The sequence below is a fragment of the Hyperolius riggenbachi genome, chromosome 5 (genome assembly GCF_040937935.1).
Source record: "Hyperolius riggenbachi isolate aHypRig1 chromosome 5, aHypRig1.pri, whole genome shotgun sequence".
NCBI lineage: Eukaryota > Metazoa > Chordata > Amphibia > Anura > Hyperoliidae > Hyperolius > Hyperolius riggenbachi.
Genome location: NC_090650.1, coordinates 5288885 through 5314698, shown reverse-complemented (window position 1 = coordinate 5314698; position 25814 = coordinate 5288885). Strand labels below are relative to the sequence as shown.

Genomic DNA, 25814 nt, shown 5'->3' with positions numbered 1-25814 from the left:
GTCATATTGTCCCACCAAATCAGCGGCTATGTTTGAACTCTTCACAGATCTGAACTCCTATATAAGAAAACTGACACTGAAACGCCACTTCGCCATAAAAAAATACAGTAAACCCAACCCAAATAATAACCCAGTTCCCTTAATCATTACAAATGACGACAACACACCCATCTGCACCATTCAACCAGCTGAAATCGCCACAGAACAATTCATCTCAACCCAGCTTAAAGAAAGATCCAGGTTCTATCCAACCACCTCTAAAGGTAACTTCATCAATACATTCTATTCCATGGTGCTCAAAGACTTACAATCCTTACAACTTGACAACCCACTACCCACTTCCAACCTCACCCGATCAGAGAAAGTAGCTCTCAATACCCTCAAAAACAATCCAGAACTCGTGATAAAGTCAGCAGACAAAGGGGGAGGTATAATCATCCTAAATAGAACCGATTACATGGAAGAGGCCCACAGACTACTCAGTGACAACCGACACTACAAAAAACTGCAGTCAGATCCCACGAAAGAACACAACAACACACTAAAATCACTTATCAACACAGCCTTCTTCAATAACATTCTAACAAAGAACGAAAGAAACTTTATCATTAACCACCAACCTAAGACCCCTTTCTTTTACTACCTACCAAAAATACACAAGAACCTTGACAAGCCACCAGGACGACCCATCATCTCGGGTATCAACTCCATTACTAGCAACTTATCCCAGTTCTTGGACCAACATCTTCAACATCATGTACAAAATCTACCATCATACCTAAAGGACTCCCAACACCTCATTGAACTTCTAAAAAATGTTAACTGGCAACCGGACTTCATATGGTTGACCTGTGATGTTACTTCTTTATATACAAATATCCCCCACCATTTCGGTCTTAAAGCCATTCAACATTTCCTGTCCACCAATCCGTCCATGCCAACATCACAACAACAGTTTCTTACCAGCTGTACTGAATTCATACTCACACATAACGTTTTCACCTTCTGTAATGACACCTACCAACAGGTCAGCGGCACGGCAATGGGGAGTTCCTTCGCACCTTCATATGCTAATCTCACCATGGGTTATATAGAACTTATCAAAATGACAGCAGACAATCCCTTCACCGACAATATCATACTATACCGACGTTATATAGATGACCTTATATTCATCTGGAAAGGTGACCCAGACCTCATCCCCCAGTTCCTCAAATTCCTCAACTCCAATCCAGCAGGCCTACAATTCACGCACCAGCTACATCAGAACACAATAGATTTCCTTGACCTCACCCTGTACATCGACGAAAACTCCATAAAAACCAAAATCTTTTTCAAGCTGGTGGATGCAAACAATTATATTCATTTCAACAGTTTTCACCATAGACCCTGGATAAATAACATCGACGAAAACTCCATACATCTAAGAAAACTCCATAAAAACCAAAACCTTTTTCAAGCCGGTGGATGCAAACAATTATATTCATTTCAACAGTTTTCACCATAGACCCTGGATAAATAACACCCCATATAGTCAGTATAGAAGAATTTTTAGAAATTGTACAGATCCAAATGAATATAAAACACAATCAAGAACCCTTACACAAATATTTCTAACAAGAAAGTACCCCAGCAAGCTAGTCAAAGATGCCAAAACCAAAGCCACCCAACCCAAAAATACACAGATTAACTCAGCAAACCAGTCCACAACCAGCACTACAACACCAAGATTCATCACCAGATTCAGTGCCCAACATAAAGAGATCCGTAACATCCTCCAAAATAGATGGGAAATCCTCTTACAGGACCCCTACCTTTTACCTCTTCTACCAAACACCCCAGCCCTGACATTCAGAAGGGCTCCCAATCTTAAGAACATTTTGGCCCCGAGCCGACTACGCTCACACCCCACCGCCACTGCAAAAACACTGAAATTAAAACAACCAGGCTCCGCCCCTCGTCATAACCGCAGATGCCAAGCATGTCAATTTGTCTCAGCCACTACCATCTTCACATCTGCATCTACCAAAGTAGAATTCAAAATTAAAGACCCCCATTACCTGTGATTCTTCATATGTCCTTTACCTAATTTCTTGTACCTGCCAGCTGCAATATGTAGGCCGCACCACACAAAAGGTGCGGAGTAGGGTTGGTCAGCACAAAAGAAACATTCTCAACAACTTCCCATTACACAGCCTGTCGAGACACTTCACCACTGTGCACAATAGCAACCCAGATTTGTTCTGTATCACCCTTATCGAAACCATTAACCATGCACTCCCAGATGCCTTCGACAATTTGAAAAAACGTGAAATGTACTGGATCCAGTTACTAAATACCCTCACACCTAGCGGCCTCAACGAGCAGCTAGAAAAACTATATTAATGCACTTTAATACTCCGCTTTTTCCTTTTTTATGGTCCTCTTATTTTTTTATATATATTTTTTATATGTATATTTTTTATATATATATATATATTTTTTATGTATATTTGTGGTGTGGTTTATAATTAATGTGTCTTTTATATATAATTCTGGTTTTATACCCATTCCTTGCCATGTTTTCACTTTTTTTCTGTTTTAGACCCATCCAACTTTTAGACCTTTTTAGACCATTTGAGTTTTAGACTTTTTAAACCACCCAGTCTAAAGCTGTATATATGGGTCCATACCGAACAATCCTTCGCAGTGTATAAATCATTAATTTGCCAGTTTGCACAATGTTTGAGTTATTTTTATAATTACTATTGAATATACTAATTTTATTGGTCTTATGTTAGATGTTTTACACTATTCATCATTTCTATCTTGTTTATTACTCATGTACTATTAATTATTTTTATCAACACATTGATTTTTTAATGTACTATTAATAATTTTTATCACCACATTGATTTTTAATGTTATATCTACTTTTATGTTGATTTTTGCTTTATAACCTTTTTATTTTTTATACTCAAATTAAGGTATCCCCCAAAATAGGCATAAAATCCCCTTCTCAACATGCTGGCAGGTTATATAAATTTTATATGTGAGATTTTGCCCGGCTTGCTGAGCAGGCAGAGCCGGGATTCAAACTCAGGTCTCCTGTGTCAGAGGCGGAACCCTTGACCAGTGCACTATCCAGCCACCACAACATCAGACACAAAAATCTTGCCCTCACCAGCTCTTATTATGAGGACTGCATTAGACATGTGAGTGATGTCATACACAGAGCGACGGCCCACACTGATGATGCACACCCACACTCTCCCTCCCATTGGCTAATTACACCCTAATAAGGGATTAACACAGTATAAGAGGCCATCCTCCAACATTGCTCGGTACAGAGGCGCCAGGCTATGTACCGGACCGCATTGGGTGAGTCTTTTGATTACATTATTTAACCCCTTTTTAAGTACTCAATTTTAATTTGTTGTATGTAAGAATACTCTTTATCCACACACCTCACCAGTCCCTATGTTTGCACATGTAAGACCCATATGTATATAGGATTGCTTCTCTTACTAGTCCACACATTGATCGCTTCCCCCCCCCCCCTGAGAGAAAAAAACACAAAACCCCCCCCCCCCAGTTTCTTTCCCCACAACCTATTATACTTGGAATACACTATATACCCCTGTGTTAATATGTATGAGAGACAAAAATATGAGCACGCATATACACAGATATATATTCAATTCAAAGCCCATTTTAGCCATTTTATGAAAATATTCTATATATAAAAAAAAAAAAAATTTAAATTAATTTTTGTATAATATTTTTTTTATATATCTTGGCTGTCTGTATGAGTACTTAGCATACTGTCTTCTGTCAACAGTGATATGCTCCTATTTATTGCCTGAGGAAGTGGGATATACCCGCGAAACGCGTTGCACCTTATTCAGAGTATGTAAATAAACTGATTTTTGCTTAAAACAGCAATTTTTGTGTCTGTTTTGGAGGGGTAAGTCCACCGCTACCTACTTCATTTTAACCATTTTAAAGAAATATTGTTTTTACCCTGTTGGCGCCTCTGTACTCCTTTTGCAGTTGTTTCCACCCCTGGTGGAGGGGAATTCTTCTTTTTTCCCGATCTACAGAGAGCGACTTCTTAATCCTGAGTGAGGACAGGTCTAATCTCCTCACCTGCCTTCATAGTGGTTACCTGGACGGTAACCCTTGTTTGTGAGTATAACCTACCTATACTTACCTTCCATACCCAATTTACAGTACATACTACACTATACTGGGCTCTCGGCGTCTTACCTTATATTTTGACCCAGTATAGGTTAGATAGGTAGCTGCCCTCCAGTATAGGTTAGATTAGGTAGGTGTCCCGCAGTATAGGTTAGATTAGGTAGGTGCCCCAGTATAGGTTAGATTAGGTAGCTGCCCACCCCAGTATAGGTTAGATAGGTAGCTGCCCACCCCAGTATAGGTTAGATAGGTAGGTGCCCCCCAGTATAGGTTAGATTAGGTAGCTGCCCCAAATATAAGTTAGATTAGGTAGGTGTCCCCCAGTATAGGTTAGATTAGGTAGCTGCCCCCAAATATAAGTTAGATTAGGTAGGTGCCCCCCAATATAGGTTAGATAGGCAGCTTCCCCCAGTATAGGTTAGGTAGGTCCAACCCCCTCCCCCCCCCCCCCCCATAATGGAGGGGGGAGCTGGAGCCGCGGGGAGGGCAGCCCTCCTGCTCCCCCCTCAGACGCAGAGTAATAAGCACAGCAGGAAGCTCTGTACACAACTACTCACTTCCCTGCGTTCCACTCGCCGCTGATCTCCTCTCGTCATAGACGCTGCTACACACGCTGCTTCCTGTTTAGCCGGAAGCAGCGTGTGTATCAGCGTCTATGACGAGAGGAGATCAGCGGCGAGTGGAACGCAGGAAGGTGAGTAGTTATGCACACAGCTTCCTGCTGCGTAATTACTCTGGTTGACCAGGCAATCTCTTCACTTTCTGTTTCTACCTGGTGCTGCACAAACAGCCAATCAGAAATGAAAAAAATCTGATTGGCTGTTTGTGGCTCCACCCCCTTTTCTGAATTTGAACCCCAGTCACCCAATGACCAACTGTACCAAGTTTGAGGCTTGTGTCATTGACAGTGCAAGAATGGCAGCAGATACATATTCCCTTTGAAAATTAATAGGTGAATTTTGATTGGCTTTTATAGGCTCCACCCACTTCCCTGAATATTAATCCCAGTCACCCAGTGACCATCTGGGCAAAGTTTGAGAACCCTACCAGTAACAGTGTAAGAATGGCTGCAGTTTACATTTCCCAGTGAAATGTGTATTTGTCTCCGCCCACTTTTTGGTTATGGGGATAAAAAGTATCCTATACTTTATTCCAGGTAATGTACTATGTGTGTGCCAAATTTCATTCAAATCCGTTCAGCCATTTTTGCGTGATCGAGTAACAAACATCCGAACTTTCCCATTTATTATATTAGTGAGATTGACAAGGTGTTATCAGCTAGGAGAAAACAGGAGAAAGGTGAACTGCATATGGGCCTTTGTGTGAAAAGGCCCTAAGGTGGATGTATACAACTCAAATTAATTCAAGAAAATGTATCTTCTCCTCAGGCCTGGAACCCACTACAGCTCTTTTTGGAGCGTTTGGAGAGAGCTTTCAATAGCTAGTGATTTCCCTAAACGCTCTGCCAATGTAAATAAATGTAACAAATCCCGGTACTTATCCGTTAGCCGGGCGCATCCGGCAGGTGGCGCTGTTGTAGCGAATTTCGATGCGCAGTTGTATCTAATTCCATTCATAGTTACTATGGTAACAGGTGGCCGCAGGTGGCGCTAATTACATTGTTGATACGCAACGTAACGATACAGTGTGTTAATGGCAACGAATATACATTGTATTTGAAGTGGCCGGAATTAAAATGAAGGCGGCGGCTTCATGTGTTACATTGCCGCCGCCTTCATTTTAATTCCGGCCACTTCAAATACAATGTATATTCGTTGACATCAACACACTGTATCGTTACGTATCAACAATGAAATTAGCGCCACCTGCGGCGCTTCCATTCACACAGTACTACGTTCAGTAACTATGAATGGAATTAGATACAACAGCGCATCGAAATTCGCTACAACAGCGCCACCTGCCGGATGCGCCCGGCTAACGGATAAGTACCCAAATCCCACAGTAGCGATTGCGATTAGTAAAATCGCCATCGCAGGACATGCAGCATTTTGGGAGTGTTTGCGCTTCACTGCAAAGTATTGAAGGGCTGGCAAATCGCTATTTTTAATTACTGCAAACTGTAAAAAAAAATAAAATAATATTTGAAACAAATCAACCAATCAGAATTAAAATCGCTAATCGTAATCACAATCTCTGGCAAAAAGCTTACACTTTTGAAAATCGCTATCAAAAGCGTCAGAAAACGCTCATGAAATCCTTACAAAACGCAAATTAGAAATGCGAGAGATTGCGATAGTGATTTGTGACTTGTAATGGGTTCCAGGCCTCACAGAAATTGTGATTTAGGGGCGGAATCCGAACGTTGCCGAAGGCTAATCATATGAGTGGCTGATTTATTATCCAAGCTGCTGGTTAATTAACCAGATCTGATTTCCCTGCACAATCTTCGGCTCAGCCAGACTATTTCTGCCTCCAGCTAAGTGAAAAAACCTGTTGCCTGGACTGAGTTGCATAACTCTGTGCAGAGTTGAGAGCTGCCAAGATTAAAAGAGATAAAAAAAAGCTGAGAGTGAAAAGACCTGCCCCCTTGTGTGACATCTGCTGTCACTGCAGCCCGATCTGTACAACCACAGTGCAAGCATGGCCGGTCTGCTGAAGACTGTCCTCATCGGGGCCTTCCTGGCCTTCCTGGGGGAACGGCTCCTCCACTTCAAGTAAGATGCAGTCGGTTTTCAGAGAGATTTTTGAATGAATGAGCATTTTTGCACAAGCTGAATTACTCCCAAAAATTCTACATGCAGCATGTTTGCAATTTTAATCTCCCTGGCATTGAATTTCCCCCGGATTTCTGTGCAAAAAGTGATCCAATTGAATTTCATAACCTTTTTTGTTCCCCAACCCTGTCCTCAGGGCCCACTAAGGCCTGGAACCCACTGAAATCCGCAAACGCAAAACGCAACCGCTAGCGTTTTGTCTGAGCGGTTTGCAAGCGGATTCATGCGCGTTTTTGGTCGCGTTTTGCAACAGTGTATTTTTTTGCTCAGCGGGTGCGTAGCGTTTTGCGTTTCGTGGTTTTATCCTGATTGGTCCTGTGAATTATTTTTAATTTTGTTACAGTGTGCTGAACCGCAAAACGCTAGCAAAACCGCTCAGTTTAGGTTTTGCTGAGCGTTTCCGCTAGCGTTTCAATACCTTATATTGAAGCGCTAACGCTCCAAAAATGCTGCAGGTCCTGCGTTTGCGTTTCTTTGAAACGCAAACGCTCCTGTGGAAGTTGCCCCATCCATTAACATCAGCTGAGCGTTTTGGCAATCTGCTAGCGTATCGCAGTGCTGCCAAAATGCTCAAAAAAATGCTCTTGTGGGTTCCAGCCCTTAGGGCTGGTGCACACCGAGCGGCTTTTTGGGCGTTTTCAGATCCGCTTGCGGCTGCGGATCTGCTTGGTCAATGTATCTCAATGGGGTGGTGCACACCAGAGCGGCAGGCGTTTTGCAGAAACGAAAAATGCCTGGGTGAGGCATTTTTTGGATTTCGGATGCGTTTCTGCCTCCAATGTTAAGTATAGGAAAAACGCAAAACGCCTGTAAAACCGCTTGATCAAGCGGATTTTGATGCGGATGCGGATGCGTTTTTTTCAAGAATGCGCACTTCCAGGTCAAAGTGTGCTTCCTGTGTGGCAGATTTGCATGAGGGATTTTAGACTGCGCAGGAGGAAGATGGCAGCAAAGTGGTTTACCACAGAAAACCTGATAATTAAGATTGAAAACAGCCCAGAACTTTATGACAAGTCTTTGCCTGGATATAAAGACCACCAAAGGGCTCATGAAATCTGGAGCAACATTGCAAAAGATTTTCTTGGAGAAAAATGGAATACTTTGAGCCAAAAGGGCAAGGATTCTAAGAGTAAGTATATGTGTACAGAATTGTTGTATTTTATTGATTTCATGCAGCACTTTGCAGACAATATATCATCACCCCTCCACTAAATGAGTAATTAAACAATTAGAAATGTCATTATCACAGGTCTCTGGCAAAGCTGTTCTCTCTATAGCCATCTCTCCTTATAAACAGCAGGTACATGTGTGTGTATGTACTCACATGTATTATTAGGGCGCTATTTGCCACTTTAGAGTGTCATGAATGATATAGACATACAACACGGTTTCAAGAATGTTTATTTGCACAATAATACTGATCTCGTCATGTAAGTAAATAGCAGCCTGCAGGTTTTTTAGTTCTTACAGTTATGGCACAAAATAATCAGCTAATTTGTCTCTGTTGTGAATGGCAGAAATGGGACCACGTAAAGTAGCTGGTGGTAAAGTGACAAGAGCACTGTTTGAAAGATCCCCCTCTTCCTCCTCTATGGTCATGCTATCTAGTGTTCTCACATAATTATGCAAAATACATGTTGCCTTCACCACTATTATAGCATACTTTGGTTGCATTTTTATAGCAGTGTGATAAATGCGCCATTTGTTTGCCAGAATTCCAAATGCACATTCTACTACTTGTCTGGCTTTGGTCAGGCGGTTATTAAAGACTACTTTCTTATGAGTCATATCTCTCTGTGCATACGGTCTCATAACATGCTCAGACAGTGCAAAGGCCTCATCAGCCACAAACACACAGGGGTAAGGTGGTTCTACAGTGTCAGGCCAGGGGCGTGGTGGTGGTAAAGTCATCTGGCCTGTGCGAAGCTTCACGCCAAATCGACTGTGCTGGAAGACTGAGGAATCATGGGAACTTCCGTAAGCCCCAACATCCACATAGATAAATTTCAAATTAGGATCCACAACAGCCATGAGCACTAGTGAAAAGAATTTTTTATAATTGTAATAGACTGCCAGTGAATGCAGGCATAACCAGTCTGACATGTTTCCCATCCACTGCTCCAAGGCAGTTAGGGAAATCATGTTTCTCCCAAAAAAGCTGCATGTTAGCCTCCCACATAGGTACGTCAGGAGTTGGCATAAATTCCGGTTGAAGTACTTTCCAGATCAATTTGCAGGTGTCCAAAACTAAGTATCGGATTGTACTTCTTCCCATGAGGAATTGGTAGTGAAGTGCTGCATATGAATGCCCTGTTGCCAGAAATCTGCAAAAGAAAAGAAATAACATGTATGTTTATTTTTATTCCTAGTTGCCCTCCTGCGGACAAGATGGAAGTCGGTCAGAGACAGTTACAAAAAGGAGATTGAAAAGCAATACCATGAATCCAAAAGTGGGTCTGGAAGTTCGCAGCGAACAAAATATAAATATTGTGGCATATTAGAATTTCTAAGAAAACATCATGAACCGGCTGAGTAAGTATGGCGTAAATGTTAACCTATTGCAATGTTTGTCAACTTCGCCAATAGAACAGTGAAGGAAGGAGTAGGCCCACAATGCAATTCAGTAGTGTGGAACGAATAATCTGCCATCACTCTACCAAATATATTGGGGGACGTCGCTTAATGTAAGGATGGCATAGGTCCAGTTTAAAATGATTACATGACAGGAATGTGGACTGTTCGTTACCCAACATAACAGTTGCCTGACAGTGCTGGTTATATGTTTGGCTGCAGTAGTGTCTGCATCACACATCTGTAACACACATCTACCAAAATCAGTGCTAGTTTACTCAGGCCAGTTTTGCTCTATGCTTGCTCAGGGGCTGTGCCTAAAAGCTATGTACACAAATAATGGGAAAAATAGACAGGCTACTGCTATTGTTTTGCAATGAAAGATGCATCGCATTGTGCCCATATATTTGCTGTGACATCCATGGTCACTATTCCATGAACTAAAGTTGTGCTTTCCCCTTTCCAAAGGACTGAAGATAGCCTACCACCAGATCCTGAGGAGGACGATGTAGAGGTGCCACCTACCACCACCAGTGATGTGGAAGTTGAAGAAGACACTACACAGGATGTTGACACTGCTACAGTGGAAGACAGTGACTCTACTACCCCAGATCACACACCACACAGCCCAGCGAGTAGTCGGACACGCACAACTGTCAGGTCTAGTAGAGGTGTGAGGGTAGCTACACAAGGCAGGAGAATAGGAAGAGGTATGAGCAGGGCTGAATACGACCAGAAGCTGATTAGTTCAATAGAAAAGGCTGTTGATCATATGGAGAAGCGAGAGGATGAAATGAAACAACTTAAAGAGCCATGCACACAGTATCTTTTAAGTTTGGTGCCACTATTACAAAAAGATCCTCCTGATAAGCAATGGGCAGCCAGACATGCCATCTCTGAGACCCTGGGGAGATTCTTACTACCTGAGAGCCGTGCAGATGACAATGTGCACAACTACTTGCAGCAACCACACCTGCCTGCTTCCAGCCAACAATATAATACACACCCACAACTCTCTTACCATATGCAACGCATTTATGACCCACCCCACTACCCACCAATGCATATGCATAACATGCCATATGGTCAACAGCTTCATTACTCTATGCCTCCACCTCAGCGCCCTGATCAAGGTATGCGATTTCAAACATCATCTATGCACAGTGACTCTACAGTGTACACTGATTTAACATCGCACAGCCAGCCTCATACAAATGCTGAATCAGGTACACATGCTTACAATCAGGGCCCTGGTAGTATGTGTGATTTGCTATCACAACATGACTAGTTTTTTTGTAGTTTTACATTTTATTTTATTGTTCAATGCTCAGATTTGGATCTTAGTTTACATTACCTCAATGTTATGAGGAGTCGCTCAGTTGGTGTGATTGCTAGGCGAAAGTTAGTGTCTTGTCGGCGAAGGGCATCCTTCAGTTTGGCTAAAAGGCCATCAAAACTAGGAAAAAAGAGCATGCTTATCTTTAGATCTACTGTTGTTTGTTGCAGAAACATTTTTCATTTGTGACATATGACTTTTGCTGCTGAAAGCAAAGTATGGACAACACATGTCCAAAATATTCTTTGCACAGAAGAACAAAACATTAAAACGAAAGATTTTGTTCAAACATTGCTTCATTACTGTGTCCCATATGCTGATTGTTGCCATATACTTAATGAAGTATGCACCAGGAGTATGTAAGGTCATAATATACTCCAAATGTTTTGGGTAAACTATGGATATATAATATAGTAGTTACTCCTATAGAAAAATTAGATGGAGGCCTTATGCATTGAATACATAACACACCAGGATCAAGTATCACAGTTATTTGGTTAGCTTATGCAGAGCCGGGACAAGGTCCTCCAGCACCCAAGGCTGAGACACCAAAGTGCGCCCCTCCATCCCTCCCACCCCAGCCGTCACACACTGATTGCTATTAGCCAAAGAAGCACCACAGGGCCCACAACCTCCCCAACACCTTAATCTCTAGTTATCTGGCTTGCAGTCACTGCTATGTATCCCCTTTTCTTATTTCTTTCTGCTTCAAACACAATTAGGAATGACAACTGAATGAATTCTGCGCCCCCTCCTACACTGCGCCCTGAGGCTGGAGCCTCTCCAGCCTATGCCTCGGCCCGGCCCTGAGCTTATGTATACACCGGATTGATTATTGTGTTGTTTTTCTCTTTACAGTCAAACACAGTTAACTAAGGGCCAAAAAGTGCTTCCAATTTCATTCCTCCCCAAAATACTTAGCCCCATGATAAAAATAAGTGACAAGTATTCTTACCTGGACACAGACATGCGGGTGTAGCCAAAAAACTTGTCTGGATGGTGCCTCAAATCTCTATATAGGGTCCTAAATTGACCCTTCCGGCGCCGCTCTTGTAGCATGGGATGCACCCAGTATCTCCTTGTCCTTGGCCTACGTCTCATATATGCTGCTACACAGAGCAATAACAGCACATCAGGAAACACTTTCCAAAACAAGTGACTCTTCTCTCCAAACCACAGTGTCACCTCTCCTGAACTAACCCACAATGTTGTTAAGGACCACACCCTTTTTATATTGGGTTTTTTACTTCAATTGCTCAATGTGCTTCACATGTGTCATCAATATATCACACTTTAACCCTTTGTTTAAGGTCTTTCTACCTCTTTTCCTGAAAAACGCAAAACGCAAAACGCTTCCAAAAACGCTTGCAAAAACGCACGCAAAAAACGCAAAACGCCCCCAAAACGCCTCAAAACCGCGCTATCAAAATGACAATAAGCGGTTCAAAAAACGCTAGCGTTTTGCGGATCTGCTTGCGGTTTTTGGTGTGCACCAGCCCTTACTGCATGTTTTGTGGAAATCCACAGAGGTAGTTAATCAGCTCAACTGAGACACTAATGACCTCACCTGTGCATGTTTGTGGTTTTCTGCAAAACACGTCCTGTTGGTGGGCCTTGAGGGCAGGGTTGGGGAACTAACTTACAGTGCTGGAGAGTATGAATGTGTATGGACATCAATACCGTTCACAGCATGTTTTGTATTGGCGGGTATAACCATCAATACCACCAGGGAGGATAACAAAATCGCCACACTGCTGGGGGACACCCTCCTAGGGTTACATTAGCCAATCGCTTTTCAGACAACGGTGCTTTCAAAAGCGCCCGTTGTGTGAGCCGGCCCTAAGCCTGCCTCCATACTTATCCCTGCGATATGCAGGTGCACGTTTCTGCTTTTTTTTCCACATTTGCGATTTTTCAGATGCAGTTTTTCTTCTGTTCAATTGCATTTTTATGCAAATTTTCACAATGTGATTTTTTTTTTTTGGTACTTATCCGTTAGCTGGGCGCATCCTCTAGGTGGCGACAAAACTCCACCAGAGTTACATCTTTCCCTACTATCCATGTCGGCCTGGAGGGGGAATAGTAATTAGCGCCACCTGCTGGATGCACCCGGCTAACGGATAAGTACCGATTTTTTTTTTTTTTTTTTTTTTTTTTTTTTTTTTTTTTTTTTTTTTTATTTTTTTTCTTCCCTTTGCGTATCGATGACGTTCATTTACATGACACTGTATCCAATTCGCTTCAAAATCAGATACGATTTTTACGTAAATAATGCATTATTTTTTTTTTGCACTTTCATTGTTTTCATTACATGTAAATCACGTTTTCATTCTACAAAAAAAGCGATGCTACTGACTTGCATTACATGTGCGGCAAACGCGAATCCGCAAAAATGCAAAACGCACACGAATTCTCTTATGTGTGAAAGAATCCTCAGGGTGGGTTCACACTGCGTCCATTGTAGTGCAACCCATTGCAATCACTGTATATTGCGATGGAACACTGACATCTGTGCGTGAGTGGCGTGGTGGGGTGGAGTTGGTGGGAAATGGGTTGCCACATTTGTCTGTTATGAAGGGTTTAGATCATGACGTTCTATGCTCGCGATTAGAGGCAGCTGCATATCATGAGACCGAGGCGTGGCCAGACTTCTGCAAGTCTAAAGCAATATAAGTCAGATGTCACCATGTCTAGAAGCCCAAGGGCAGAACAGGTCCCCAAGCGCGATATAATCTGAGGAGTCTGGAATCAGATGCTGAAGGACTGAACACTGAATGAAGATAATTGTAGTTTATAAAGAGAAAAGGCGAACGGATTAACAAATGCAGATCAACACCCAGGGGTCGGTTTTCTCTTAGGAAATACTTTTTCATCTTTCGTTTAAAATAACTTTTCAGCACTTTGCAATGGAAAAAGTACCAAAAAGTTGGTGAAAAAGGTGGTGTCAAAATAACTTTGAGAATTTTTTTTGCTTTCTGGTGGTGGTTTTTTTTTTACAAGTTATGAAAATATCACCTTGGAGAAAAGTCAGGTGAAAAAGTGAATTGCATATGGGCCCAGGACTGAAATAAATAAATACTTTAACCACTTTGTCCTCCTTGACGTATAAAAACGTAAAGGAGGACAGGCGCGCTCCCGCGGCTGATTGCACGCGCACTCCCGGCCGCGGATTCGGTAGCCACGGAATCAATGTATCGGGCTATGGAGCCCGATCACTGATTCCTCTCCCCCCGCTGAAAAAGCGACAGCTTCTCTCGGAAGCTACGCTTTTTCTGAAGCTGTGTCCCTCTAAACGTACATTGTACCCTTAGAGTGACGTCATGTAAACAAACTCAAGATTGCCATCTTGTGGCCAAAAAGTAAAACTACAAGTAAAAGTTAAAAAACATTACACTACACCAATATTTCCCCAAATAAAACACTTTTATATCCCACCCTCCCAAAAATGCCCACATAAAATGTTTAATAAAAAAAAATAAAAAAATATTACTATAAAAAAAAAAAACACAAATATTTACCTAAGGGTCTAAACTTTTTAAATATCTATATAAAGATGAAATATTTCTCTCTATTTTTTTTTTTTTTTATAAGCTTGTAAATAGTGATGAATGCAAAACGGAAAAAATGCTCTTTTATTTCCAAATAAAATATTGTCGCGATACATTGTGATAGGGACATAATTTAAACGGTGAAATAACCGTGACAAATGGGCAATTACAATACGTGGGTTTTAATTATGGAGGCATTATTTTAAAACTATAACGGCCGAAAACTGACAAATAATGAATTTTTTCATTTTTTTTTCTTATTCTTACTGTTAAAATGCATTTACAGTAAAGTGGCTCTTAGCAAAATGTACCCCCCGAAGAAAGCCTAATTGGTGGCGGAAAAAACAAGATATAGATCAGTTCATTGTAATAAGTAGTGATAAAGTTATAGGCTAATGAATGGGAGGTGAACATTGCTCGGATGCATCAAGTGAAAACGACTGAGAGCTTAAGTGGTTAATAAATACTGCGGCTGGATAGAGAGGATTATTTGAAACATGAAGGGACACTATGAAGAAGACCTGTAAAATATGTACACAGACATGTAAAATGCATGAACTCCTAGTGAAATGAACTGTAAACTACTTTCTTCCTATGTAGTATTTAAACTAGGTATTTGGACTAGCCCATCTCCTCATGGGAGATTCTCAGGGTTTTCTTTAATTTCAAAAGCACTTACTGAATGGCATTTTCTCAGTCCACATGGCAGAATAATGTGCAATCGAGTAGCACTGGCGAACTCAGGGGGCTATTCCGGGTGTCTGGAACCTCCCCCCTGCACTGAACTGTGTATTCAGCCAGGGAAGCCTGCATAATATAAACAGCCTCATTCTCCCTCCCTTCTTACTTCTGGTGCCTCCCTCCAGCTAATAGAATGAGAGAGGCAGCCCAGCTTCCCTCACAAAAAGATGCAGCCTGCAGTGAGAGAATATTGATTATGGAGTCCTGGACTCTCCACAGCACAGAAGTGTCCGACATGATGAAATTAGAGTGCAGGCAAGCTGGTAAATATGCACAGCATGATGCAGAGCTTGCCTGGACTCAGGGTCTGTGGGCAAACATCTGTCTGGTCTCTCCCCATTGTTATAATGACTGCATGTGTGGAGAAGGTGTGGATAACAAGCTGAAAAGTTTTTGACAGTCCCTAGACTCCAGGAGGGCTTCTTTCTGACTTGTGTGAGAGACTGGCAGGGACAGGAGTCCGATTACAGGCAAGTAGCCTGTGTGATGTGGGACTGCAATACAAATACGTTCTCTGCTCCATCTCAGGCTATTCTCAATTTCTCCACTCCTCTCTCTGGGCTAGTGCAACGCCAAAATGACACTAGCAATCACTAGCAATTTGTGAGTGTGATTTTGTGAAGCGATTTTCAGAGCGATTTTTTGAATGAATTGCTCAAAAACAAGCTACATGCAGTATACCTGCGATTTTGAAAAAATCACAACGCTGCTGTGGGAACACCCTCATAGGGTAACATTAGCCAAGCGCTTTTCAAATCACTGTTGATTTGAAAAACGCTCAGAAGCCCTCTTGGTGTGCAGCAGCCTCCTTCATTCACCTTTGTTTCCCTCTTCCCCTAGAGCTGGCTGGCTGTGTGTTCTTGTCTTACAGGAAAGCTAAATAAAAGTGCAATCCTGGTGAGGCAAAATATTATTATTTAGTATTTATGTAGCGCCGACATCTTCCGCAGATGCATATATCCCTGCATCATATGGGTATCGCTTGCGCTATGTGACACTATGTAGCACATTCCACTGAATTGTCCAAACTAAGTCAGGGCCGGCCTTCGGTTTCACAGCGCCCTGAGCGAAACCTGATTTTTGTGCCCCTCATCCTCTTCCCACGTGCATATATATACACACACACACGTATATACACACACACGCACACACACGTATATACACACACACGCACACACACGTATATACACACACAGGCCATATGCAATTCTCCTTTTCTCCTGAGATATCTCCTAGGACAGTGGTTCCCAATCATTTTGAAGTTGTGACACATCATGCCAAATGTTTAGATCTCTGTGACAACGTCACGTATGTATAATAGAAAAAATACTATTAATAACCACGAATAGATGGAAAGAGTGCATTATCCTGAATATACTTAAAAATAAAGGCTAGAACCTTTCAGGAATATTAATAAAAACAATCAGTGTGACAGTTAGCCACCCCCCCCCCCCATTTAGAATGATAGCACAGCGCTGACAATTTGCACCACGCATTATAGCCGCAGTGCGCCCCCCCCCCTTAAAACACCCTCAGACTCAGTATAGGTAGGTAGCCAGGTATAGGTGCCTCCAGTATAGGATCTCATGTGTAGGTGCCCTCAATATAGGTTGCCAAGCATAGGTGCCCCCAGTATAGGAAGTCAGTTGCAAGTCTCCCCCCACAGGTAGTCAGGCGTAGGTGCCTCCAGTATAGGTAGCCAGGTGTCGGTGCCTCCAGTATAGGAAGTCAGTTGAAGGTCCCCATCGCCCCCAAAGGTAGCCAGGCGTAGGTGCCTCCAGTATAGGTAGCCAGGTGTTGGTGCCCTCAGTAAAGGTAGCCAGCTATAGGTGCCCTCAGTATAGGAAATCAGGTGTAGGTTGACCTCCGCATAGGCAACCAGCTATAGGCGCCCCCTTGGAAGCTGGCGCCCTGAGCGACCGCTCCGGTCGCTTATATCAAAGGCCGGCTATGTTAGTATTTATATAGCGCCGCCATCTTCCGCAGATGCATATATCCCTGCATCATATGGGTATCGCTTGCGCTATGTGACACTATGTAGCATATTCCACTGAATTGTCCAAACTAAGTCTATCTCCCGCTCCTCTCTCGGGGAGTTGTTCCAGCGCTGTACCCCGTTCACATTTGCTGCTACCAGAAGCCCTCAGAAACACTCGTGTCCTTGAGTACTTCCAAAGACAGGCAGCTCCGTAATACGCCAGCGCACTTTTGTGCATGGGCATTATGGAGCCACCTGTATTCGGAAGCACTCGGGGACATACGTGCTTCTGGACCTTTCAGGAACCCCCCCCCCCCCCTTAAAAATCCTGCGTTTGCCCCTGAGTAGGGTAACTGGTATCTTTGTAGAGATCCCTTCCAGGTGATGCTTGTGTAAAGAATAAAGGAAATGTCGAGAATCCCCCACGAGCAGATGGACTAGTCAAAAACCTCTAGGTAAGAAGTACAGAGATCTAAGATATATCATATCTGACTGCTGTATGTGACCATGACCCCTGGAATCATTCATTTATAATGCATGTTACAGATTCCTAGATCTGTAAATTCTTATCTCCTCCTCGGAATTCTCCATCTGCCTGATCACTCCCTCCCAACCTCATCAGTCTGAAGCCACACCTTCCAATCAGTGAGCAGGCAGTGGTAGGTTGCTGAGGAGAGCATGAGGATCTATAAATTGGTGCAGCAGATATTTTCTTTGCTATATTTTGAAAATAATGTTCTGTTAAGCTCAACAAAAATCTTTGCCAGAACTGGGCTTTACACTGGGCCAACTATATAAGGGGCGAGACTCGAGGTGGAGTTTGTGCCCTGGGGAGGGGCAGGCATTGTATTTCGGGTAGAGAACCCCATGAAGTTTCCCTGATATGACTCCATAATTAAGAGGTCCTCTTCTTTTCTATAGCATGTTCTTCGGCATGCAAACCTAACACTGTACCATAGACAGCGATAAAAAGTGGCCAGTGACTGGCTTGGTGGAGCAGTGGGGATCTCATGGCTGTGGCCAGTGACTGGCTAGATAGAGCAGTGGGGATCTGATGGCTGTGGCCAGTGACTGGCTTGGTAGAGCAGTGGGGATCTCATGGCTGTGGCCAGTGACTGGCTTGGTAGAGCAGTGGGGATCTCATGGCTGTGGCCAGTGTCTGGCTTGGTAGAGCAGTGGGGATCTCATGGCTGTGGCCAGTGTCTGGCTTGGTGGAGCAGTGGGGATCTCATGGCTGTGGCCAGTGACTGGCTGGGTAGAGCAGTGGGGATCTCATGGCTGTGGCCAGTGACTGGCTTGGTAGAGCAGTGGGGATCTCATGGCTGTGGCCAGTGACTGCCGTGGTAGAGCAGTGGGGATCTCATGGCTGTGGCCAGTGACTGGCTTGGTAGAGCAGTGGAGATCTCATGGCTGTGGCCAGTGACTGGCTTGGTGGAGCAGTGGGGATCTCATGGCTGTGGCCAGTGACTGCCGTGGTAGAGCAGTGGGGATCTCATGGCTGTGGCCAGTGACTGGCTTGGTAGAGCAGTGGGGATCTCATGGCTGTGGCCAGTGACTGGCTTGGTAGAGCAGTGGGGATCTCATGGCTGTGGCCAGTGTCTGGCTTGGTGGAGCAGTGGGGATCTCATGGCTGTGGCCAGTGACTGGCTTGGTGGAGCAGTGGGGATCTCATGGCTGTGGCCAGTGTCTGGCTTGGTGGAGCAGTGGGGATCTCATGGCTGTGGCCAGTGACTGGCTGGGTAGAGCAGTGGGGATCTCATGGCTGTGGCCAGTGACTGGCTTGGTGGAGCAGTGGTGATCTTATAGCTGTGGCCAGTGACTGCTGTGGTAGAGCAGTGGGGATATCATGGCTGTGGCCAGTGGCTGGCTTGGTGGAGCAGTGGGGATCTCATGGCTGTGGCCAGTGACTGGCTAGATAGAGCAGTGGGGATCTCATGGCTGTGGCCAGTGACTGGCTAGATAGAGCAGTGGGGATCTCATGGCTGTGGCCAGTGACTGGCTTGGTAGAGCAGTGGGGATCTCATGGCTGTGGCCAGTGACTGGCTTGGTAGAGCAGTGGGGATCTCATGGCTGTGGCCAGTGACTGGCTTGGTGGAGCAGTGGGGATCTCATAGCTGTGGCCAGTGACTGGCTAGATAGAGCAGTGGTGATCTCATGGCTGTGGCCAGTGACTGGCTAGATAGAGCAGTGGGGATCTCATGGCTGTGGCCAGTGACTGGCTTGGTAGAGCAGTGGGGATCTCATGGCTGTGGCCAGTGACTGGCTTGGTAGAGTAGTGGGGATCTCATGGCTGTGGCCAGTGACTGGCTTGGTGGAGCAGTGGGGATCTCATGGCTGTGGCCAGTGTCTGGCTTGGTGGAGCAGTGGGGATCTCATGGCTGTGGCCAGTGACTGGCTTGGTAGAGCAGTGGGGATCTCATGGCTGTGGCCAGTGACTGGCTTGGTGGAGCAGTGGGGATCTCATGGCTGTGGCCAGTGACTGGCTTGGTGGAGCAGTGGGGATCTCATGGCTGTGGCCAGTGACTGGCTTGGTGGAGCAGTGGGGATCTCATGGCTGTGGCCAGTGACTGGCTTGGTGGAGCAGTGGAGATCCCATGGCTGTGGCCAGTGACTGGCTTGGTAGAGCAGTGGGGATCTCATGGCTGTGGCCAGTGACTGGCTGGGTGGAGCAGTAGGGATCTCATGGCTGTGGCCAGTGACTGGCTTGGTAGAGCAGTGGGGATCTCATGGCTGTGGCCAGTGACTGGCTTGGTGGAGCAGTGGGGATCTCATGGCTGTGGCCAGTGACTGGCTTGGTGGAGCAGTGGGGATCTCATGGCTGTGGCCAGTGACTGGCTTGGTAGAGCAGTGGGGATCTCATAGCTGTGGCCAGTGACTGGCTTGGTGGAGCAGTGGGGATCTCATGGCTGTGGCCAGTGACTGGCTTGGTAGAGCAGTGGGGATCACATGGCTGTGGCCAGTGACTGGCTTGGTAGAGCAGTGGGGATCTCATGGCTGTGGCCAGTGACTGGCTTGGTAGAGTAGTGGGGATCTCATGGCTGTGGCCAGTGACTGGATAGATAGAGCAGTGGGGATTTCATGGCTGTGGCCAGTGACTGGCTGGGTGGAGCAGTGGGGATCTCATGGCTGTGGCCAGTGACTGGCTTGGTGGAGCAGTGGGGATCACATGGCTGTGGCCAGTGACTGGCTTGGTGGAGCAGTGGGAATCTCATGGCTGTGGCCAGTGACTGGCTTGGTAGAGCAGTGGGGATCTCATGGCTGTGGCCAGTGGCTGGCTTGGTGGAGCAGTGGAGATCCCATGGCTGTGGCCAGTGACTGGCTTGGTAGAGCAGTGGGGATCACATGGCTGTGGCCAGTGACTGGCTTGGTGGAGCACTGGGGATCTCATGGCTGTGGCCAGTGACTGGCTTGGTAGAGCAGTGGGGATCTCATGGCTGTGGCCAGTGACTGGCTTGGTGGAGCAGTGGGGATCTCATGGCTGTGGCCAGTGACTGGCTTGGTGGAGCAGTGGGGATCTCATAGCTGTGGCCAGTGACTGGCTAGATAGAGCAGTGGTGATCTCATGGCTGTGGCCAGTGACTGGCTAGATAGAGCAGTGGTGATCTCATGGCTGTGGCCAGTGACTGGCTTGGTAGAGCAGTGGGGATCTCATGGCTGTGGCCAGTGACTGGCTTGGTAGAGCAGTGGGGATCTCATGGCTGTGGCCAGTGACTGGCTTGGTGGAGCAGTGGGGATCACATGGCTGTGGCCAGTGACTGGCTTGGTAGAGCAGTGGGGATCTCATGGCTGTGGCCAGTGACTGGCTTGGTGGAGCAGTGGGGATCACATGGCTGTGGCCAGTGACTGGCTTGGTGGAGCAGTGGGAATCTCATGGCTGTGGCCAGTGACTGGCTTGGTAGAGCAGTGGGGATCTCATGGCTGTGGCCAGTGGCTGGCTTGGTGGAGCAGTGGAGATCCCATGGCTGTGGCCAGTGACTGGCTTGGTAGAGCAGTGGGGATCACATGGCTGTGGCCAGTGACTGGCTTGGTGGAGCACTGGGGATCTCATGGCTGTGGCCAGTGACTGGCTTGGTAGAGCAGTGGGGATCTCATGGCTGTGGCCAGTGACTGGCTTGGTGGAGCAGTGGGGATCTCATAGCTGTGGCCAGTGACTGGCTAGATAGAGCAGTGGTGATCTCATGGCTGTGGCCAGTGACTGGCTAGATAGAGCAGTGGGGATCTCATGGCTGTGGCCAGTGACTGGCTTGGTAGAGCAGTGGGGATCTCATGGCTGTGGCCAGTGACTGGCTTGGTAGAGCAGTGGGGATCTCATGGCTGTGGCCAGTGACTGGCTTGGTGGAGCAATGGGGATCTCATGGCTGTGGCCAGTGACTGGCTAGATAGAGCAGTGGGGATCTCATGGCTGTGGCCAGTGACTGGCTTGGTAGAGCAGTGGGGATTTCATGGCTGTGGCCAGTGACTGGCTTGGTAGAGCAGTGGGGATCTCATGGCTGTGGCCAGTGACTGGCTTGGTGGAGCAGTGGGGATCTCATGGCTGTGGCCAGTGACTGGCTTGGTAGAGCAATGGGGATCTCATGGCTGTGGCCAGTGACTGGCTTGGTGGAGCAGTGGGGATCTCATGGCTGTGGCCAGTGACTGGCTTGGTAGAGCAATGGGGATCTCATGGCTGTGGCCAGTGACTGGCTTGGTGGAGCAGTGGGGATCTCATGGCTGTGGCCAGTGACTGGCTTGGTGGAGCAGTGGGGATCTCATGGTTGTGGCCAGTGACTGGCTTGGTAGAGCAGTGAGGATCTCATGGCTGTGACCAGTGACTGGCTGGGTAGAGCAGTGGGGATCTCATGGCTGTGGCCAGTGACTGGCTGGGTGGAGCAGTGGGGATCTCATGGCTGTGGCCAGTGACTGGCTGGGTGGAGCAGTGGGGATCTCATGGCTGTGGCCAGTGACTGGCTTGGTGGAGCAGTGGGGATCTCATGGCTGTGGCCAGTGACTGGCTTGGTGGAGCAGTGGGGATCTCATGGCTGTGGCCAGTGACTGGCTTGGTGGAGCAGTGGGGATCTTATGGCTGTGGCCAGTGACTGGCTTGGTGGAGCAGTGGGGATCCCATGGCTGTGGCCAGTGACTGGCTTGGTGGAGCAGTGGGGATCTCATGGCTGTGGCCAGTGACTGGCTTGGTAGGACAGTAGGGATCTCATGGCTGTGGCCAGTGACTGGCTAGATAGAGCAGTGGGGATCTCATGGCTGTGGCCAGTGACTGGCTTGGTAGAGCAGTGGGGATCCCATGGCTGTGGCCAGTGACTGGCTTGGTAGAGCAGTGGGGATCTCATGGCTGTGGCCAGTGACTGGCTTGGTAGGACAGTAGGGATCTCATGGCTGTGGCCAGTGACTGGCTAGATAGAGCAGTGGGGATCTCATGGCTGTGGCCAGTGACTGGCTTGGTGGAGCAGTGGGGATCACATGGCTGTGGCAAGTGACTGGCTTGGTAGAGCAGTGGGGATCTCATGGCCGTGGCCAGTGACTGGCTTGGTAGAGCAGTGGGGATCTCATGGCTGTGGCCAGTGACTGCTGTGGTAGAGCAGTGGGATCTCATGGCTATGGCCAGTGACTGGCTGGGTAGGACAGTAGGGATCTCATGGCTGTGGCCAGTGACTGGCTTGGTAAAACAGTAGAGATCTCATGGCTGTGGCCAGTGACTGCTGTGGTAGAGCAGTGGGGATCTCATGGCTGTGGCCAGTGACTGGCTTGGTAGAGCAGTGGGGATCTCATGGCTGTGGCCAGTGACTGGCTTGGTAGAGCAGTGGGGATCTGATGGCTGTGGCCAGTGACTGGCTAGATAGAGCAGTGGGGATCTCATGGCTGTGGCCAGTGACTGGCTAAATAGAGCAGTGGGGATCTCATGGCTGTGGCCAGTGACTGGCTTGGTAGGACAGTAGGGATCTCATGGCTGTGGCCAGTGACTGGCTAGATAGAGCAGTGGGGATCTCATAGCTGTGGCCAGTGACTGGCTTGGTAGAGCAGTGGGGATCTCATGGCTGTGGCCAGTGACTGGCTTGGAGGAGCAGTGGGGATCACATGGCTGCGGCCAGTGACTGGCTTGGTGGAGCAGTGGGGATCTCATGGCTGTGGCCAGTGACTGGCTTGGTAGAGCAGTGGGGATCTCATGGCGGTGGCCAGTGACTGGCTTGGTAAAGCAGTGGGGATCTCATGGCTGTGGCCAGTGACTGGCTTGGTAGAGCAGTGGGGATCTCATAGCTGTGGCCAGTGACTGGCTTGGTAGGACAGTAGGGATCTCATAGCTGTGGCCAGTGTCTGGCTGAGTGGAGCAGTGGGGATCTCATGGCTGTGGCCAGTGACTGGCTTGGTAGAGCAGTGGTGATCTTATAGCTGTGGCCAGTGACTGCCGTGGTAGAGCAGTGGGGATCTCATGGCTGTGGCCAGTGACTGGCTTGGTGGAGCACTGGGGATCTCATGGCTGTGGCCAGTGACTGGCTTGGTGGAGCAGTGGGGATCTCATGGCTGTGGCCAGTGACTGGCTTGGTGGAGCAGTGGGGATCTCATAGCTGTGGCCAGTGACTGGCTAGATAGAGCAGTGGTGATCTCATGGCTGTGGCCAGTGACTGGCTAGATAGAGCAGTGGTGATCTCATGGCTGTGGCCAGTGACTGGCTTGGTAGAGCAGTGGGGATCTCATGGCTGTGGCCAGTGACTGGCTTGGTAGAGCAGTGGGGATCTCATGGCTGTGGCCAGTGACTGGCTTGGTGGAGCAGTGGGGATCACATGGCTGTGGCCAGTGACTGGCTTGGTAGAGCAGTGGGGATCTCATGGCTGTGGCCAGTGACTGGCTTGGTGGAGCAGTGGGGATCACATGGCTGTGGCCAGTGACTGGCTTGGTGGAGCAGTGGGAATCTCATGGCTGTGGCCAGTGACTGGCTTGGTAGAGCAGTGGGGATCTCATGGCTGTGGCCAGTGGCTGGCTTGGTGGAGCAGTGGAGATCCCATGGCTGTGGCCAGTGACTGGCTTGGTAGAGCAGTGGGGATCACATGGCTGTGGCCAGTGACTGGCTTGGTGGAGCAGTGGGGATCTCATGGCTGTGGCCAGTGACTGGCTTGGTGGAGCAGTGGGGATCTCATAGCTGTGGCCAGTGACTGGCTAGATAGAGCAGTGGTGATCTCATGGCTGTGGCCAGTGACTGGCTTGGTAGAGCAGTGGGGATCTCATGGCTGTGGCCAGTGACTGGCTTGGTAGAGCAGTGGGGATCTCATGGCTGTGGCCAGTGACTGGCTTGGTAGAGCAGTGGGGATCTCATGGCTGTGGCCAGTGACTGGCTTGGTGGAGCAATGGGGATCTCATGGCTGTGGCCAGTGACTGGCTAGATAGAGCAGTGGGGATCTCATGGCTGTGGCCAGTGACTGGCTTGGTAGAGCAGTGGGGATTTCATGGCTGTGGCCAGTGACTGGCTTGGTAGAGCAGTGGGGATCTCATGGCTGTGGCCAGTGACTGGCTTGGTGGAGCAGTGGGGATCTCATGGCTGTGGCCAGTGACTGGCTTGGTAGAGCAATGGGGATCTCATGGCTGTGGCCAGTGACTGGCTTGGTGGAGCAGTGGGGATCTCATGGCTGTGGCCAGTGACTGGCTTGGTAGAGCAATGGGGATCTCATGGCTGTGGCCAGTGACTGGCTTGGTGGAGCAGTGGGGATCTCATGGCTGTGGCCAGTGACTGGCTTGGTGGAGCAGTGGGGATCTCATGGTTGTGGCCAGTGACTGGCTTGGTGGAGCAGTGAGGATCTCATGGCTGTGACCAGTGACTGGCTGGGTAGAGCAGTGGGGATCTCATGGCTGTGGCCAGTGACTGGCTGGGTGGAGCAGTGGGGATCTCATGGCTGTGGCCAGTGACTGGCTGGGTGGAGCAGTGGGGATCTCATGGCTGTGGCCAGTGACTGGCTTGGTGGAGCAGTGGGGATCTCATGGCTGTGGCCAGTGACTGGCTTGGTGGAGCAGTGGGGATCTCATGGCTGTGGCCAGTGACTGGCTTGGTGGAGCAGTGGGGATCTCATGGCTGTGGCCAGTGACTGGCTTGGTAGAGCAGTGGGGATCCCATGGCTGTGGCCAGTGACTGGCTTGGTGGAGCAGTGGGGATCTCATGGCTGTGGCCAGTGACTGGCTTGGTAGGACAGTAGGGATCTCATGGCTGTGGCCAGTGACTGGCTAGATAGAGCAGTGGGGATCTCATGGCTGTGGCCAGTGACTGGCTTGGTGGAGCAGTGGGGATCTCATGGCTGTGGCCAGTGACTGGCTTGGTAGAGCAGTGGGGATCCCATGGCTGTGGCCAGTGACTGGCTTGGTAGAGCAGTGGGGATCTCATGGCTGTGGCCAGTGACTGGCTTGGTAGGACAGTAGGGATCTCATGGCTGTGGCCAGTGACTGGCTAGATAGAGCAGTGGGGATCTCATGGCTGTGGCCAGTGACTGGCTTGGTGGAGCAGTGGGGATCACATGGCTGTGGCAAGTGACTGGCTTGGTAGAGCAGTGGGGATCTCATGGCCGTGGCCAGTGACTGGCTTGGTAGAGCAGTGGGGATCTCATGGCTGTGGCCAGTGACTGCTGTGGTAGAGCAGTGGGATCTCATGGCTATGGCCAGTGACTGGCTGGGTAGGACAGTAGGGATCTCATGGCTGTGGCCAGTGACTGGCTTGGTAAAACAGTAGGGATCTCATGGCTGTGGCCAGTGAC

General features: G+C 47.6%; 2 protein-coding genes and 1 long non-coding RNA gene across 3 annotated transcripts in view; 2 read left to right on the top strand and 1 right to left on the bottom strand.

Annotated features, from left to right (window-relative positions):
* Positions 1-6743: 6743 nt before the first annotated feature.
* Positions 6744-25814, top strand: part of LOC137517959 (serum paraoxonase/arylesterase 2-like) — a 62438-nt gene continuing 43367 nt past the window's right edge. Inside the window, exon 1 of the mRNA XM_068235046.1 lies at positions 6744-6854. Coding sequence (XP_068091147.1) covers positions 6781-6854 — 74 coding nt within the window. The 5' untranslated portion in view covers positions 6744-6780. The remainder of the gene's footprint in view (positions 6855-25814) is intronic.
* On the top strand, positions 7423-11110 carry LOC137517958 (uncharacterized). Its single transcript, XM_068235045.1, has 3 exons — positions 7423-8043; positions 9284-9446; positions 9954-11110. Exons 1-3 carry the CDS (start codon positions 7752-7754, stop codon positions 10771-10773), a joined length of 1275 nt encoding a protein of 424 aa, XP_068091146.1. The 5' UTR covers positions 7423-7751; the 3' UTR covers positions 10774-11110.
* On the bottom strand, positions 8299-11005 carry LOC137517961 (uncharacterized). The gene is made up of 2 exons (XR_011020719.1): positions 10840-11005; positions 8299-9238 (listed from the first exon to the last, which is right to left on the bottom strand). It is a non-coding gene; the product is annotated as an uncharacterized lncRNA (long non-coding RNA).